The sequence below is a fragment of the Nycticebus coucang genome, chromosome 24 (genome assembly GCF_027406575.1).
Source record: "Nycticebus coucang isolate mNycCou1 chromosome 24, mNycCou1.pri, whole genome shotgun sequence".
In the NCBI taxonomy this organism is placed as follows: Eukaryota; Metazoa; Chordata; class Mammalia; order Primates; family Lorisidae; genus Nycticebus; species Nycticebus coucang.
In genome coordinates, this window is record NC_069803.1 from 23,265,736 (window position 1) to 23,283,571 (window position 17,836).

The 17,836-nt window shown below is 44.5% G+C and overlaps 2 protein-coding genes across 8 annotated transcripts in view; one reads left to right on the forward strand and one right to left on the reverse strand.

The window, feature by feature from the left end:
- The window catches only part of PEBP4 (phosphatidylethanolamine binding protein 4), a 203,746-nt gene that overhangs the window by 120,157 nt on the left and 65,753 nt on the right, over positions 1-17,836 (reverse strand). The window lies entirely within an intron of this gene.
- On the forward strand, positions 9,653-10,667 carry LOC128576429 (histone H3.3A). The gene has a single exon (XM_053578582.1). It carries the CDS (start codon positions 9,744-9,746, stop codon positions 10,152-10,154), a length of 411 nt encoding a protein of 136 aa, XP_053434557.1. The 5' UTR covers positions 9,653-9,743; the 3' UTR covers positions 10,155-10,667.

Genomic DNA, 17,836 nt, shown 5'->3' on the forward strand with positions numbered 1-17,836 from the left:
CTGTCGCTTTCTCTTTGGGGGGAATTCAAAAGCCGTTTTATGCCTCATTACCTGCACACTGTGAGTGATGTCTGTCGGTCCGTGTGCTGTAAATACCTTAAATCATGCTTCATTAAGAATATCTATGGTGCTATTAAAGAGCTATAATAGACAATGAGTTAACAGATGATTAAAGATGAATTCCATTTGTGTCAGTCACCAGCCAGAGAGAGGAGAGGCTGTAAGTTCTCAACTCATTATCCAGCAGAGCGCAGCTCTCTCTGCCTCCCGTGCTGGGCTTGTGGGGAGTAGGGAAAGCGAGGGAGGGCTGTCTGCCTGCCGGCGTGGGGTATGGTACACCAGGGAGGATGAGCGTTTGGGACCAGCCCAGGGGGACATGGAGAGGGAATCCTGTGTGGGCACAGCGCAGGGGAAGTGTGTGTGTGCCTGAGCGTGTGAGTGTGCACTCACTCCCAGGCACGTGTCAGGAGTTAGGCTCACTGCCTGGCAGTGCTGTCAGCTCTGCCTGGCTGTTTCTGTGCACACAAATTCCACTTGGAGTCACGAGACACAGATCAAGTTCAACTGTCTGGAAGCCAGAGAAAAAGAGGCAAGTGGAAAGGAGGAGACGGAATCCCAAAGGTGAAGACTGCAGGTTGTTTGGTAGTAGCCACGGCAAGTAGGGAGGAAGGAGAAATTTCCTTTCCTCTGCTGTGTTTTTAGGGAAAAGAAGATGGGTGTCATCAAGAAATAAAGGGGTTTTGGCAAAAGGGTGGGACTGCTGTGGGAGCAGAATCGTTTCCCTGTGAAGAAATATCCATTAAAGACCAAAGTACACTGTCTAGCCCTGACCTCTTTTTAGAAGCCACTGCCATTCAGATAGTCAGAGATCCTCACTTCTGGAACAGACTAGTGGCAGAGATCCAGAAATCAAGGACCTTAAATCCCAGTTCAATGCTCAGAACCACAAAGATTTTAGCAAGAGACTGGGCGCAGTGGCTCACGTCTGTAATCCTAGCACTCTGGGAGGCTGAGGTGGGTGGATCCCTTGAGCTCAGGAGTTCAAGACCAGCCTGAGCAAAAGTGAGACCCCATCTCTAAAATAAACTAGCCAGGTGTTATGGTGGGCGCCTTTAGTCCCAGCTAATCTGGAGGCTGAGGCAAGACAATCACTTGAGGCCAAGAGTTTGAGGTTGTTGTGAGCTAAGACACCACAGCACTCTACCTAGGGTGACAGAGTGAGACTCTGTCTCAAAAGAAAAAAAACAGCACTGTGGCTCAAAGGAGTAGGGCCCCAGCCCCATATGCCGAAGGTGGCGAGTTCAAGCCCAGCCCCAGCCAAAAACTGAAAAAAAAAAAAAAAAAGAAAGAAAGAAAAAAAAAACAGATTTCAGAAAAAATGGATAGATAAGGTCTCAGTCAGAAATGAAGATGAACACAGGCAGTTCTACTAGACAGCTTCAACATGCCCCCATGAATAGGAAAGTTGTTCTTATCCATCCCTTAGAAGATTTGGAAGTACTCCCCCATTTTACAAGTGGGAGAAGCTGAGGCCATGAGCAAAAATAGATTATGGGTATTGATGATTTAATAGATGTTAAGTACCTTCTCCTGCAAGACATGCTTCTAGCATTTAAGACCTAGTTCTTACCATCAAGGTGCTTTGCAGTGTAGATGGGAAGGTACAAATCCCACTGCACGGGCAGGGGAAAGAAAGCTACCGACCTGAGGTCAGTTGGAGGGCAGAGATGGGCGGGAAGACACGGCAACTTGGAATCAGCAGCCTTGGTTGAATCTGTGTGTTGCTCATGCTAATGATAACATACCAGCTCTTCTTGGCATCTTCTGACCCAGACGGTGTTTCTGTGCCCAATGCCAAGTTATCCTGGCTCTGCTGGCAATGCTGATGTGTGGCATTATGCAAGTCTCATCCCCAGTGTTGCTGTCACGTTCTCTGACATCCTGGATGTCACCTGCCATGCTGTCTTAAATGTGCTACTTGGCCTGGGATGTTAGTACGACTCTTTAGTCTTCACATCTACTTTTTATGCAAAAAAAAAAAAAAAATGTTAAGATGTCAAAATCCGATGCTTCTGATTTCTTTCGCATGGAGCCAACCCTAGATGTTCAAGTGTCCATGGCTTTAATCTGTCATCCGTTGCTGGGGAATGCAACCGGTTTGTAAGCAGGAATGGGAGACAGAATCTGGTGCATTTTGAGAAGGAGGTGGCACATGTGGGCATTTAGTAAATTCTGGGTGAGAAGAAACAAAGCAGGAATTAGGGTGGGAGCAGTGAACACAGAGGGGCTTGTGTCTGCCTGGTGTTTTGCAGGTCACCAAGTACATCCACACATATCGACTCACTGTATGCCCCAGGAACCCTGGGAGAGAAAGTATTATTATCCTACCCTTTTAAGGAAAACAAAACAAAACAAAACAAAACCACCCATGGCTTACAAAGGCCAAATGGAGGCCTCCAGGACTTCGGCTAGTAAATGACAGAGCTAGGATTACTGTTCTTACTGCAAAGCCTCCTTGGTTCAGGGTCAGGTTTACAGGCTCCTCCCCAAAATGATGGAGAAGGGGGACAGGCAAGAATGAATGGGGCTAGTCATTGCTGGCCAGCATCCTGAATTAGAACAGCCAGACAAAAAGGATCGTCTGCTGGTGGGACAGGACTGGTGGAGAGGAACTAGGAAAGGATCAAACTCTGGGGACTTCTCCCAGGAAAATGCTGGTCCACTGGGAGAACTGGGAAGCCAGAGAAGAAAGTTGTGTCCCAATAGTCAGAAAAGTGACAGAGGGACAGGAACTATGATAGGACCAAGGCAGCAACGATAGGAATAGTTGTTCTGGGTCTAAGATAGAGCACATTTTCATGGCAAGTGTGTGTGTGTGTGTGTGTGAAAGAGAGAGAGGGAGGGGGGGGGAGAGAGAGAGAGAATGAGATGTTAGGAAGAAAGAGAGAGATGTTAGGAAGAGCAACACCTATGGGCTCAACTCCAATTGTGGAATCTGCAGTTTATGACTTCTGGTCTTAGTTCTTCATGTGTATGATGGAAATATTAACCCTTCCTCCCAGCATGGTTTGAAGATGAAATGAAACAAAGATGTGTGGGAGCTATGTCTAGGCTCATAAGCAGGAAGACTGCTGTACTCAGTCCGTGTTACTAACAGCCACAGCCTCCCAGGACCTCAGGGAGGGGCAGGAGGAAGGGCTTCTCGTTGCAATGGGATCCAAGTTTAGAAAGGAGTTGGAATAGACTTGGGTTCAGACTTCACCGGCTTCATGCCATGTTCCATTTCCAGGAAAAGAAACGGGCTTGTTGGAAAAAGAAAACAGACTCAGAAAGCATCTTGGGCATCCAACAGTTCTTAGGAAGCAGCATTTGGGCAAACATCATTGAATCAGCAACACTTGGATCCAGTTTCCATTGACAGCCTCACAAACTGAAGATGGAGAGGCGGGGGACCTGGAAAGGCAGCCTCTTCAGGACAACGTCCAGCTGGATCTTGCCCCAGGTGACAGTCTCTCCTCCCTCCCTTCCATCCATGTCTGGCCTGCAAAGTATCACTAGTTAAGTTCTAACGTGCAGGACTCCACAGACACTTCTGGGCTTCTGGAAGAAGTGGACGCAAAAGACCTTGAGCCAGAAGCTTGAACATCTGGCTGAAGTTTCACTACACTGGTTCCTTTATTCATGACTTTGTATCCCAGTGTCTTCGGAATCGATTACATACCCGTCAAGGAAGTGCTTTGGGACCCTCAGTGAAGGGCATTAGGGTAGATCCCTCCGGATTTTAGAACTAGATGATGAAATCCAGAGATCATCTGGTATAACTTTATTATAGTACAGACAAGGAAAGTGAGGCCCAGGAAGGCTCAGCAACTTGCCCAAGGCCACACAGCTAGAACTAGGGTCTTCTAACTCACACTCAGTGCTCTCCTACGGCGCCACATCAGCGGTGCCCAGGTAACCTCAAGCTGACAAGCGGCAGAAAAATCCCCCCCTCATTTGCTAGAATTCCATTTCCTGCCAGAAAAAGTGGACACTATACAGCTCCCCAGTAAACACAGGCAAGAACTGGGGGGGATGGGAACACGCATTGGCTCTGATGATTGAATCTTCTGCAGAGGGACTGGCAATGAGCTGCAATTGAATTACGTGGAAAATGGCATTTCTGCATTGTTAGGAGCCTTCCCAGCCCCAGGCCCTGATCATTTACTCCAAGCACCTGGTGGTCACGAGCATCTGACCCCAGTGCCCAGCTGAGACCCGGGCCAGCTGGGATCAGCCTCGTGGAGCAGGAAAAGAAATTAATTTTCAATCCCTGGGGACTGCAGTTGGTAGTTCAGCAGCCAAGGCATTTATAGACCTGGAGAGAATAGAACACCATCCCTCTGGGGGGGAGGTATTGAACTCCCAAATGCTGCTGGTGCAGAAGAGGTGAGGGGAAGCTGGAGAGAAGGGTGGAAACTGTCTTTATTGGCAATCCCATCACTGAGATTGAATGGACATTCTTGTGCTGGAGATTTTTTTCTCTTGCTGATTTCTCTTCCGAATATTTAATTTCAAACTCCTGCCCTCCACCTCCAAAGCATCAACCCTCAGAAAGTGGAAGTGCTGAGGTCCTTTTTTTTTATTATTATTCTTTTCTTCCTACCTGAGGCAAGAAATTACTTTGGTGAAATGGCCTTGCTCTGATTTCACGAACAAATCTGGATTCCCGCACCTTCCCATCTTCAAAGACCATCCAAGGAGCACAAACTTCCCATTTGCTTTCCCAAATCCATGTAAAAAGGAACAAACCTGGGTCTGTTCTCCTTCTGGCCCACCTCTTCTAGTAGTTGGTAAATGAACAGCAGTTAAAAACATACCATGAGAGCGCCCAACCAGAAAGAGCCTAGAAAAATCTGTTCCCCAACACAAACTTGGTTCCAGCAGAGTCTTTTGTGAGTGTGAAGAAAATATGAATTACGGTTCCTGGCCGTGCAAAGTCCTCACTAAAAAGAAAAAAAATAAAAGAAAGAAAGAAAATGCTACATCTGTTTCTCTTTCAATTGCTCACATGTTTAAATACATTGATGAGGCATCCGTCTAAATTTACCAGGTCCTGAGTAATTAACAATTAAAAAAAAAAAAGACTAAAAGATGATGGCAATGTTTGAAAAATGCAGAATGCTAAGATGTGTGTGCCCGCGTGCTCATTTCTACTGCGCTGCATTCCTTTGCAATTCTGGTGCTCCGGGAAAACTGGGGGAGGCCCCTAAAGGGGGGGGGGGCATCATTAGAGAGCCAGATCCCTGTCTCAGCCTGCAGCAATTACGGCCCTGTGAAGCAAGCTTCCAGAAGCTTTCATTACGAGGGGAGTGAGGGGTCACTCACCTCAGAGGCCCGGTCTTGGGCTATAGCAAGCATTTTCCCACACCAAGGAGTCCAGCTTCATTTACATCTATAATTGCTTTGATTTGGGTCCATATGGAACGTGGAGACTTCATGACTAAGAATTACATTAGTCAATAAGTTTGCTATTTATTAGCCCTCGTTTTGCCCCATTACTCCAGCTCCCATCTGAACCAGTGTTAACAGACTCTTTTTTTCCTCCTTGGGGATCAGTGAAATCGCCCTGCAAGACCACCTGTTCCAGGGATAATTGGTTTCTCCAGGTCACATAGGTGGGATGAAATCAGCAGATGCAAACAGGGAGGGTTGTTCCTGCTTTCATAGTAAAGGAAGTCAGTGCTGGGCATGGGAAGGAGTTTATTGCAAAGACCTTATGCTTATTTAAAGCGTTGACTGTTCAAACTCCTGAACATCTATTAGCTTAAGACCCTGTAAAGAAGGTAGGAAGGTACCCTTCTCTCCAGAAAAAGGGGGTAGGGGATTCCCACCTCTGCCCCAAAGTTCCTTCAATTCTACGACTTGCCTCATAGCAAATTCCTTACATAGGAGGAAATCCAGGAAGATGAACCATTGTTCCCTTCCTTTGGGGATTCAGAACCCCAAAGCCTGGACTCAGTTTCTAGTTTTGCCTCCTGGCAGCCAAGGGCTCCTTCTTTGGGCTTACCGAATGATGGCCTGAGTCCCTGGAAGGTTCTGAACAGGAACTTGTCAGGACAAGAAAAAATCTTCCTCCAGACCTTAGGAGGGATTGGGACCGACAGGTTAGCAGAACACAGAAGATGTATCTTGGTTGGGACAACAATTACACCAATTGTTGATTGTTCTTTATAAACGGACCATGGGTCCTAGTTAGCAAGAACAAGGAAACTCCCAACACCAGATCCCCCAGAGGCCATGAGACAAAAGAAAGTATTCACATAGGAGAAGAAAATTATCCATCCAACATATTCAATGTATACAATGCCACACACAGCCTTACTAGGATAAAGTCCCAATGCATGATTCTCAGGTGCTAGAGGCCCAGAGGTGGCCCACTTTTTAGGAACTAACGGGGTTATAAGGAGCTTTGAGGTTGCCAGCAGCCTGTAGGCAAGGGAGGTGCTTTTGTGGTATTCTTTTCACTCCAGTTTCCCTCTCTTTTTTCTTTTTTTTTTGCAGTTTATGGCCGGGGCTGGGTTTGAACCCGCCACCTCCAGCATATGGGGCCGGCGCCCTACCCCTTTGAGCCACAGGTGCCGCCCTTCACTCCAGTTTCCATAGGAGATGGAACCTTGGGAGCAACTTTTTTTGACTTTCCTCCCATCTCCAGGAGAAGACTTTTCGTGGAGGGCTTGCCCAATGCACATATCCACTACTTACCCTGTTTCCCCGAAAATAAGACGTCCCCTGAAAATAAGACCTACTCACAGGAAAGATAAGACGTCCCCTGAAAATAAGACCTAGCGCATCTTTGGGAGCACACCTTAATATAAGACACTGTCTTATTTTCAGGGAAACAGGGTAGCTGCCCCTGGGGCACAGTCAGGGCCTGGGACCCACTCCTCCAACACAACCAGCGTACTCAGCACCTTATAAGGGGAACAAGAAACAGTCTTGTGGTAGGGACCAGTCTCAGGGCCATCCCTGGTGGAAATGAATGTAATTGTGCCTTGCTAACAGCCGGGGGACATGAGATAACTCCAAAACTGCCAGTAAAGGGCAGAGAAATAAGCAGGGGCTGGGCAGTCAGGAAGTAGATGAGTTAATGTCTTTTCTCCCCGTCTTCACTTAGGGAATTTGAATTCTTGATCAAGTGAATTGTCAGGATTGTTGTGTATTTACTGTAATTACAGAACATCAAATGTGCATTGACGTAATTATCATAAATATGTGTAAAGACATTATAACGTGTAATTATGTCATATAATTCTTTAATAAAGCATGCAAAGAAAAATTACTCTGCACATACTCAGTGCACATCTTCTTGCTATTCTATTGAAGGTTTAATTTCCTTCCTTCCCCTCCCCCTCTTCAAATTACAGAAGACAGTTTCCCCCATTTGGAATCTAGCAGAAAAGTGAGGTTAGAAAGGGTGTGTGTGTGTGTGTGTGTGCGTGCACAAGCTTATATGAGTGAGCATGTGCGTGTACACACACAATCCCAGGAAAGAAAGGCATTTTCAAGCCCTGGAAGAGCTGTCATGGCCCAGGTGTGAACAGCACACCAGCCTTGCAGTCAGCATTTCCACCGCTGAAGGTAAAGAATTATGAGACCCAGGATCAACTCCCTCTTTCTCTCTGCACACCTGCCACCTGTCATTGCTGGGGGTGCCCTGTACCCTGTATGGGGAGCATGTGTTGGTGAACAGGCCACATGGTTTGGTGGCACTGAGAGCTCCTAGGAGAAGGATGCTTGGGAAGATATTGACACTATTCTGGACCCAGAAAACTTTTGTAACGCTTTGAACAAGAACTAAAATCCCGTGCATGAGATCACTAGGAGTATTGAAACAGAAACTGGATTGGTCAGACTGTCACCCAGCCTAGAACAGTTAAAGCCCTTCCCTAGCCCTCAGAATATCTATTACACCTGGAGTCCATGTCAAAGTCTACATTTCAAATTCCCTCCTTTGACACCATAGGTCTTTTGGAGGCTGTGCATTCTTGAGGCCAAGTATTCTGGAGATAAAACCGCTTGAAGTATTATGTTTCTAGAACTCAAGAGTTTAATCAAAAGAGAAAGAATGCTTTGAGTGGGGAAGGCCTTCCCAATAGTGATATCAGAATACAAGTCCTAAAGGAAAAATACTGATAGATTAGACCACACAAGAATTACACAATCTTTCTATATAAAAAAATCATCAATATAGGAAAAAGCAAACAAAACAGCAAATAAATATTTGCAACATAGGTGACAAGGGGGATAATATCCTTAATGTATTAAAAAACTATGAACAGACATGAATAGAACCTTCTCCAAAGAAGACAGACGCGTGGCAAAAAACACATGAAAAAAATGCTTAGTGTCCCTAATCATCAGAGAAATGCAAATTAAAACCACCCTGAGATATCACCTAACCCTAGTGAGACTAGCCCACCTCACAAAGTCCTAAAGCTGCAGATGTGGGTGCAGATGTGGAAAGAAGGGAACACTTTATACTGCTGGTGGGACTGCAAACTAATCCAGCCTCTCTGGAAAGTATGGAGAATCCTCAAAGAGTTAAAAGCAGACCTTCCATTTGATCCTGTAATCCAAGTATCACCTATCTACCCAGAAGGAAAAAAAAATCATTTTCCGTAAGGACATATGCACTAGAATGTTTATCACAGCTCAATTCACAATTGCTAAGACATGGAATCAACCCACGTGCCCATTAACCCATGAATGGATTAATTAACTGTGATATATGTATACCAGGGAATATTATTCAGCCATAATACATCTTTTGTATTAACCCAGATGGAGTTGGAGAACATTCTACTTAGTAAAGTATAACAAGAATGGAAAAGGAAGTATCCAATGTACTCAATACTAATATGAAACCAGTAGATGAACAACTATATGCCCACATGAGAGAAAATTAAATTAAATTCAGGGTGGGGAGAGACCAGCGAAGGGGAAAGGGAAGGAGAGAGGGGGATTGGCAAGCTTTCACCTAACAGGCACAAGCTAAGGGTATACAGCACACCTGCTGGGTGTAGGGCTCAACTACAACTTGGACTTTACTTAATAAATGCCAACGATGTAACCTAATCATTTGTACCCTTGTATCAATCTGAAATTAAAAAAAAAATAAAAAGCTGTGATCAGTCATTAAAAGAAATCTGAAAAGAAAAAAATGGGCAAAAATGAATAGAAAATCACAAAATAAATACACATAACCAAAAAGCATATGAAAAAACCCAACACCTACCCTACAATCAATGTAGAATATACTACGTTTTACCCATCAAGTTGGTAATTATTTTAGCAAATGATAAGACATACTGTTGGTGAAAGGTTGACAGTATGGAAATAGAAATTGGATTCACTTTCTTGGAACCAATTTGTTGATAAATACTTAAAACCTTAAAAGATGCATATCTGTTTACCTATTAATTCCTCTTCTAGGATCTTATTCTATGGAGTTAAAAGCAAAGTCAAAGATTTAGTTCTAAGCTTTCCTGACACTTAAATTACTTATAATAGTGAAGGAAAAGAATTCCCTGGGAACAACCCAATGTCCAACAAAGGGGAATTGACTAAATGAAATGTAATAGAGTAAAATCCCGGTGTTCGCAGCCGCCCGCGCCGCCGTCGCTGTCTAACGCCAGTGCCGCCTCTAGCTCGCCGAGCTCCAGCCGAAGGAGAAGGGGGGTAAGTAAGGAGGTCTTTATACCATGGCTCGTACAAAGCAGACTGCCCGCAAATCCACCGGTGGTAAAGCACCCAGGAAGCAACTGGCTACAAAAGCCGCTCGCAAGAGTGCGCCCTCTACTGGAGGGGTGAAGAAACCTCATCGCTACAGGCCTGGTACTGTGGCACTACGTGAAATAAGACGTTATCAGAAGTCCACTGAACTTCTGATTCGCAAACTTCCTTTCCAGCGTCTGGTGCGAGAAATTGCTCAGGACTTTAAGACAGATCTGCGCTTCCAGAGCGCAGCTATTGGTGCTTTGCAGGAGGCAAGTGAGGCCTATCTGGTTGGCCTTTTTGAAGACACCAACCTGTGTGCTATCCATGCCAAACGTGTAACAATTATGCCAAAAGACATCCAGCTAGCACGCCGCATACGTGGAGAACGTGCTTAAGAGTCCACTATGATGGGAAAACATTTCATTATAAAAAAAAAAAAATTCTCTTCTTCCTGTTATTGGTAGTTCTGAACGTTAGATTTTTTTTTCCCCATGGGGTCAAAAGATACTTAAGTATATGATTGCGACTGGAAAAATAGGGGACAGAAATCAGGTATTGGCAGTTTTTCCATTTTCATTTGTGTGTGAATTTTTAATATAAAATGCGGAGATGTGCAGCATTAATGCAAGTCAAAATGTTTCAGTGAACAAGTTTCAGCAGTTCAACTTTATAACAATTATAAATCTGTTAAATTTTTCTGGACAATGCCAGCATTTGGATTTTTTTAAAACAAGTAAATTTCTTATTGACGGCAACTAAATGGTGTTTGTAGCATTTTTATCATACAGTAGATTCCATCCATTCACTATACTTTTCTAACTGAGTTGTCCTACATGCAAGTACATGTTTTTAATGTTGTCTGTCTTCTGTGCTGTTCCTGTAAGTTTGCTATTAAAATACATTAAACTGTAAAAAAAAAAAAATAAATAAAATCCCATGGAATACTCTTTGGCCATTAAAAATAGTTGGTGTTTCAGGACATAAATTGTTGCATTATTGTGTGAAAAATTAAATTATAATCAGTATGTAAAGTAAAATACAATTTATAGGTATACAAGTGTGAAGGAGGCTTGGTGCATTGGCTTACACCTGTCATCTTAGCACTTGGGGTGGCCAAGGTGGGAAGATCTCTGGAGTCCAGGAGTTCAAGACCAGCCTGAGCAACATAGTGAGAAATGCAAATTTTTGTCTACAAAAATTTAAAATATTAGCCAGGCATGGTGGTGTGCATGCCTGTAGTCTCAGAGACTTAGGAGGCTGTGGCAAAAAGATCGCTTAAACCCAAGAGTTTGATGTTGCAGTGAGCTATGATCATACCACTGTACTCTAGTGGGGGCAACAGAGCAAAAGACCATCTCAAAAAAAAAAAAAAAAGCATGGCTTGATCTATACTAATATATCACTACTAGTCATCTTTTAGTGTGGGAGTTGGAACTATTTTTTTTCTTGTTTTCTTTTTTAAATAAAAATCTGGGTAGTCAAATTTTTTAGTGAACATTTGGGCTACTTTAAAAATTGATGTCCGTAAACACACACACACATATACACAGTCATACATTTTGTTTTATTTTATTATATCATTTTTTATTTATTTTTATTTATTTATTTTTTGAGACAGAATCTCAAGCTGCCACCCTGGGTAGAGTGCTGTGGCATCACAGCTCACAGCAACCTCAAACTCTTGGGTTTAAGCAATCTCTTGCCTCAGCCTCCCAAGTAGCTGGGACTACAGGCACCCGACACAATGCCCAGCTATTTTGTTGTTGTTGTTGCGATTGTCATTGTTGTTTTAGCTGGCCCGATCCAGATTTGAACCTGCCAGCCTCGGTGTATGTGGCCAGCACCCTACCCACTAGGCTACAGGCGCTGCCCTTTAATTTTTTAGAGACAGGGTTTCGCTCTGTTGTCTAGGCTGGAGTATCTCAATCTCCCCAGTAGCTGGAACTACAGGCTTGTGCCACCACACCAGCCACACATTTTGGCTTAATGCCCTGAGACCGTCAAAGAAAATTCCCAATTTATAGAGAAAGCCTCCATACCATATGGAGCTCATATCACCTACCAAAGGCTACACCCTTTTCTCAGCCTCTTGCTCCCAATCATTCATTCTAGAAACACTCATGGCCAGAGCCAAGTTTCTGAAGGAACACCAGAAGGGGAAGGGTCAATGCTCATTGTATTTTGTTTCTATGCAGTGAAGGAGACTCACAGCAAGTAAACACCAGAACCAGAACTGGAACCTAAGATAGTGGGTTAGTGGAACCCAAGAGCTGGGCTGGTTGGTGGAGTCCTTGAACCCAGGACTGACGTGATGAGTCTTTCATCTGAAGTCAAAGGAGATCCCTACATCGAGAGATCTTATGGGGTTGATACTAGTGGGATGCCAAGTCCAGAACCAAAGAGAAAGGGGGAAGTAGGCTACTAAATAGGGAAGCCAGAAACCAATATCGAACACCAAAGTATTCCTAATAACCTTTCCTCTGTCTCATTTGGTACATTTTTCAGGCAGCAGATTGAGTCAGGGAGCAGTGAGCCAGGAAGCTGAACAGCAAGCACTGGATAGGCCCAAGAAGGGAGCTATCTGTGAGAACTACCTGCAGTAAGAGTTATCCCTCGTCTGACTCATAGATGCCCCATGGCACAGAAGGTGGTGGCCATATTTAATGGGCCATGGATAGGACAGACTCTTTGTTACTCTCCCAATCACCTCCTCCACCATTTTCTAGAGTGTGGGGATCAGGAAGTAGAATTCTTTGAGGTGGCCAGGATCGAGATATTTGATTCTGGCTGCTGTCATAACTAAGGAAGGGGCCTCTCCATGTTCTAGTGAGAAGGGACAGCTTTAGCCACACCCAGAGACACAGCTAGGCAAAGGGCCGTAGTGTGGGTACTGAAATAGTGAAGGAAATGGGCCCGATTCCTGCATTTCCTCTTATCAAGTTCCCTTCTCAGATGTCGGCCAGCAAAATAGCAAGGGCATCAGAGGAGTTTAACTGTTTTTAGCAATGTGTTTTAAGAAAGGAATTAGCTTGGCTTCAATGAATGACCCCATAGGTTAACACTTATCATCAATCTCAGAACAAGAATTTTCTTCATCTGTTTTTGTTTTGGAAAATGTATAAATAAGAAGAACACAAAATATACCCTCATTGGCAAGTGTTTAGCGCCAACATCCTTGGAGAAAGCATAGTATTATGTATCCCATCCAGTTATTCAGATGTCAAAGTATGCCATCATCTCTATTCCATTCATCTTCCCAATATCCTTAGAAAGCAAGAAAGTGAAGATTATACTCATTTTAGAAACGAAAAAACTAAGACTTAGAGAAGATCACTGAAGCACAAAAGTCTAATGTTAAACAAATGACAGAGCTACATAGAGAGCTCTATCTGTGGCCATCTGGCTTACAGCTCCTTCTAGAAGTCATATGTCCCTATTGCATTGTGTCCCCATGACACCCAAACACTTAAAAAAAAATACACTAAACTCGAAAATGTGATAGACCAGCTCATTTCTATTGTCAATCCGTAAGTCCTTTGTCTTAGGCTGAGAAAAGTCCAACCTATTAAGAAAACTAAGGCAGCAGCTACCTACTTGGGAACCCTCCCATGTGGCCATCACACTTCTCCATGGAGCCTGCACCAGGCGAAAGTGACATAAGGGGAATCCAGATAGGTTTTGATGCAGAGCCAGTCATCTGCCAAGTGTTAGGCTCGCAGCACTGAGGTTGCTTGACTGTTCAATAGGAAGGAAGTCAGGCTAACAGGCTGGAATCTCATTAGTTCCTACTAGTGCAGCTGGAGCTCGAACATTCTGCAGGGAAAGGGGAGGATCAGTTCAAACCAAAGCCGGCAAAGTAACCAGAGGTGGCCAGGTGCAATGGCCCAAGTGAGATGAGCTTCGAGGCCTGCTTAGCAGAGGAGTGTGCTGCGGCTGAACTGGAATAATAGCCTAGAACACTGGCCCCAGAGTACCTACAGGTTGAGCAGAATATTAGAAGACTCACCTTGGCAATTTAAACTCTGCACTCCTTGACGTGGCCCATCTTGCACTCTGGCTGTGTGACTTGATTTCCCAGGCAGACCTAGCGTACAACATACAGCTGCTCTGTCCCTCAGATTCATCATTTGTGAAATGGGAATGGCCCGTTCAAGGCCCATCTGGCCTCATCTCTCCTCTGTCCCTCCCTGTACTTTAAGTTGGGGTCCCATTGGTCAACTATCCTTTCCTTGGATACAGCCTACACCCTCGTGCCTCCCTACCTTGTCTTACATCTTTGTTCTTGTACGTCCCCTCCCCATCTTTTTTTAAATCGTTCTAGATTAGAACAATTCTAGAATATACATATCATACTATTTGCCATCTTAACCATTTTTAAGCATATGGTTCATTTGTCTTAAGCCCATTCACACTGATGTGCCACCAATCTCTAGAACTCTTCATTTTGCAAAACTGAAACTCATCAAACAACCCCCATTTCCCTGTCAGGCCCTGGCAATCCCCATTCTACTTTCTCCCTATGAATTTGTGTAAGTGGAATGACCCGGTATTTGTCTTTTTGTGACAGGCTCACTTCAGTTGGCATAACATCCTCAAGGTTCATCCATGTTACAGCATGAGTCAGAATTTCCTTCCTTTTGAAGGCTGAATAATCTTCTGCTGTGTGGACAGACCACATTTTGTTTATGCGTTCCCATCGTTTTCACCTTCTGAAGATCTGACTCCATCTTCAAAGATTAAAATGCAGGGTACATAACATACTTCATGAAGCTTTCCCAAACCCTCGGCTATAGCTAGTCTTACACAAACGGATGCTCAAGGCATCCGTTTGTGTCAGGCATAGTGCTAGCCAACGAAGACATGGGGGATGGGGGGCAGCAGCCTCCTGAGCACACTGCAGGTGACTCTGTGACAGCCCTGACAGTTCCCACTGCGCCATGCCACTGTAAGATCTACTTAGTAGTTCCCACGTTAGTTGTCTCACTGGTAAGTGCTTGAAGACTATGCTTAAGCCACGTCTTACCTCACTATCCCCAGGATCCAGCACAATATACTGAACATAAATATTTGTTAAAATAGAATTAAATTTGCACCCCTTGGAATGCAGAGTTTCTTGGCTTCTAAGCGACTGACCAGCTGACGAGGTAAGGTAGCAGTCAATGGCAACCTCCTTGCCAGGGTGGTTTCCTGATCCAGGGCCACAGGCTTGGATTCCAAGCCCTAAACAGAGGAGTGGGGGAACTTGATAAAACTATTTCCCTTTGGTTTTTGATGCCAGCATGTGCAGAGAGAGGAGTGCAGGCGCATTTGCCCTGGAATAGCTAATAATGATAGCTAAGGTGTACTGTGCTCTTTCCCCGTGCCAGGCTTTCTAAGTGTTCTCCGTAGACTAATTGAATCCTCACAACAAATCTGAGATAGGATTTCACCTAGGACAAATAAAGATCTATTCCTATTCCTATTTCACTAATGATGAATCTGAGGGACAGAGCAGCTATACGCCTTACCCTAGGTCTGCCTAGGAAATCAAGTCACACAGCCAGAGTGCAAGTCCAGGCAGGCAAACTCTTAATCCTATGCTACCCTGGTATACCTGCTTTGGCAAGATTTGACATAGATTATGTTTATCAGAACTCACTGGAGAATCTCTTTAAAATACTTAAAAGGGGGCTTGACCAGGGGCTCTCTGATGTCAGGTATCTATTTCCTGTTTTGGCTCTCATTCAGAGGCCTGCAGCCCACCTGGATTCGGAATTTCCTTAGGTCCAAAGGATGTCAACTTGATTAAAGAGAAGTATTAAGAACTAAGAACTTTTCTGGACTGAAAGGTGTGGGGTAGGGGTGGTAGATAGTGGAAAATGAAAAGAAACAGAGAGAAAATGGTTTCAGTTGCCATTTATAATAACCTAGACTCAATCTTTCACGCTGGTGATAAGATCTGAGGAGCAATTTGTTAGCAGGGTTTGACTGGCATCCTCGTTGGTTTCAGTAGGGGCAGGAGAGCTCACAGTCATCCTCTCCCACTTCCCTGCCAATTCTGAACCCTGAATTAACCTCTCCTGCAGGTTTAGCTAAGCGCTGGGGGAGTGACAGAGATACACAAGAGTGCACCTGACCAGCATTGAAGGAGAAAGGAAAGACCTAAAGGTCTGGGGCTAGACTGAAGGTACGGGCAGGGCCCCGGGACAGCTGGGCAGTGATGTTCAGCAGGCCACAGCAGGAGCAGGACTGAATTAGTCTTTCCCTAATCACACAAATAACTCAATCTTTGGATCTGGGAAAAATTTGAGCTTGAATCAGTACCCACAGGATGTCTTATACCCGTATATAATATTCTATTACATAATTTTATGGCATAGTTAATTCTCTACAAGAGTATCTCACCTTCAGTCAAAAAGGGAACTGACTTTTCTCCTAAATGAAGTGTATTTTCTTCCTCCAGAAGAATATATTTTCTTGACCCAGCAATTACAGGGTCAGTGGTTCTTTTCCTAAGTATCCAAGGGTCCAAGGGAAGATCTCATAGGATCCCCAAACAGCAACTTGTGTAGGTCAGCTGGGAGAAAATCTGAAAGCATAACCACGCCAAACGGAGGACAGAGAACCCTGGTGATATTAAGAGTAATTAGTATTTATTGAGTGCTTAGCAAGTACCAGACACTGTTCTAAATAATTAAACAGACATTAATTCTTTTCAGCTTCCCAAGTACTCTACTATAAACCTAATCTACAGGTGAGCAAACTGAGGTTTCAAAAGGCTGATTCTTTAAGACAGTGTTTTTCAACCTTTTTTTATCTCACAGCACACTTGAACTTACAAACTTCCACAGCACACTCAAATTATGTTGATCAAAAAAAAGAGAGAGTAAAAAATCACTTACTGTGCTTTGAACTTCTTTCAAAAATAATTTTATTAATGATCTCTAAAATTTTCACGGCACACCAGTGTGCCGCGGCATACTGGTTGAAAATTAGTGCTCTAAGGGTATCGGCTGGTAGGAGTAGAGGGGCCAGGGTTTGAGCCTAGACAAGAGCCCACCCTCTAATGCAGTATTCTGACCTCTTCTTTTATTGTCAGCAACAGACTAGGATTCAATGTTGGGATAATGACCAGAGGAAGCTATTTGCAGTGAAAGGTGGCTGCGGAAGTCTCCAGGCGCACACGCCCCTGACAGCATGCAGAATTAAATGAGCAAAGGCCTACCTCCCCGCACGCATTCCTGCCACCCCAATAGACAGAACTGCTGAATGCCGGGGAGTCCCTCTGTGCCACTTTCCTCTCTGTGTGTCCTAAGGGCCATTATCCAAGCCCATCTTTTGCGCAGCCAGCTCTAATCGGAGCACATTTCAGGTGTTCAAAGAACAACTCTATAATGTGTTGGTTGGAAAGCAGGGCCCTGAAACTGGTAAGGAGGCTTCCTACAGCTTCTGAAGCTGCAGTCTTTGCAGTTGGCAGCATCCTTTGATTCACGGTGAAGGCTGTGGGGGGAGGGTTAGCACTGGGATGAACAGTAGTTAGAGTCCTGCATCCCTGCATCCTTCTACCTCCAGCTGGGGACAGAATTTCCAACCCCTTTTCACTGCTCTAATCTGATCCAACACACATTCATTCAACAAGCTTGAACAGGCCCCAGTTGTAGGCATTGTTGCCAGTTGCCACAGCAGAGACAGAGAGTGGGTCCTTGCCCTCCAGGAGTACTAGACATCAAGCACAAAAGAGAAGAGGTCCACCTGTGTGATGACATCCTAGATGTCTGCCTGGACCGTCTAACAGTGGGCTACACCCTGGATCTCCAGTTAAGTAACTGTCAACTGTTTCTCAAATGCACCCTGTCCTCTCCAGGACACTTCTTCCCCATGGCACCTGGTCCAGGCTTCCTGTCTCTCTGGCCTAAACTATTACAAGAGGTTCCTGACCCATCAAACCCACTCTTCCCAGCCACCAGAATGATGTAGCCTTCTCCCATTTCGGCGCATGGAACATTTTCACTTCTGAAAACTGCTTTTTTCTGGAGCCTGTGCTTTTGTTCCAAGTGTCCTCACGTACTTTCCTTTTCCTTAACTCTGATTCCCAATT

Bases quoted from the DNA above. Each gene is read 5' to 3' on its own strand.
- LOC128576429 (XM_053578582.1), top strand. From the start codon at position 9,744: ATGGCTCGTACAAAGCAGACTGCCCGCAAATCCACCGGTGGTAAAGCA.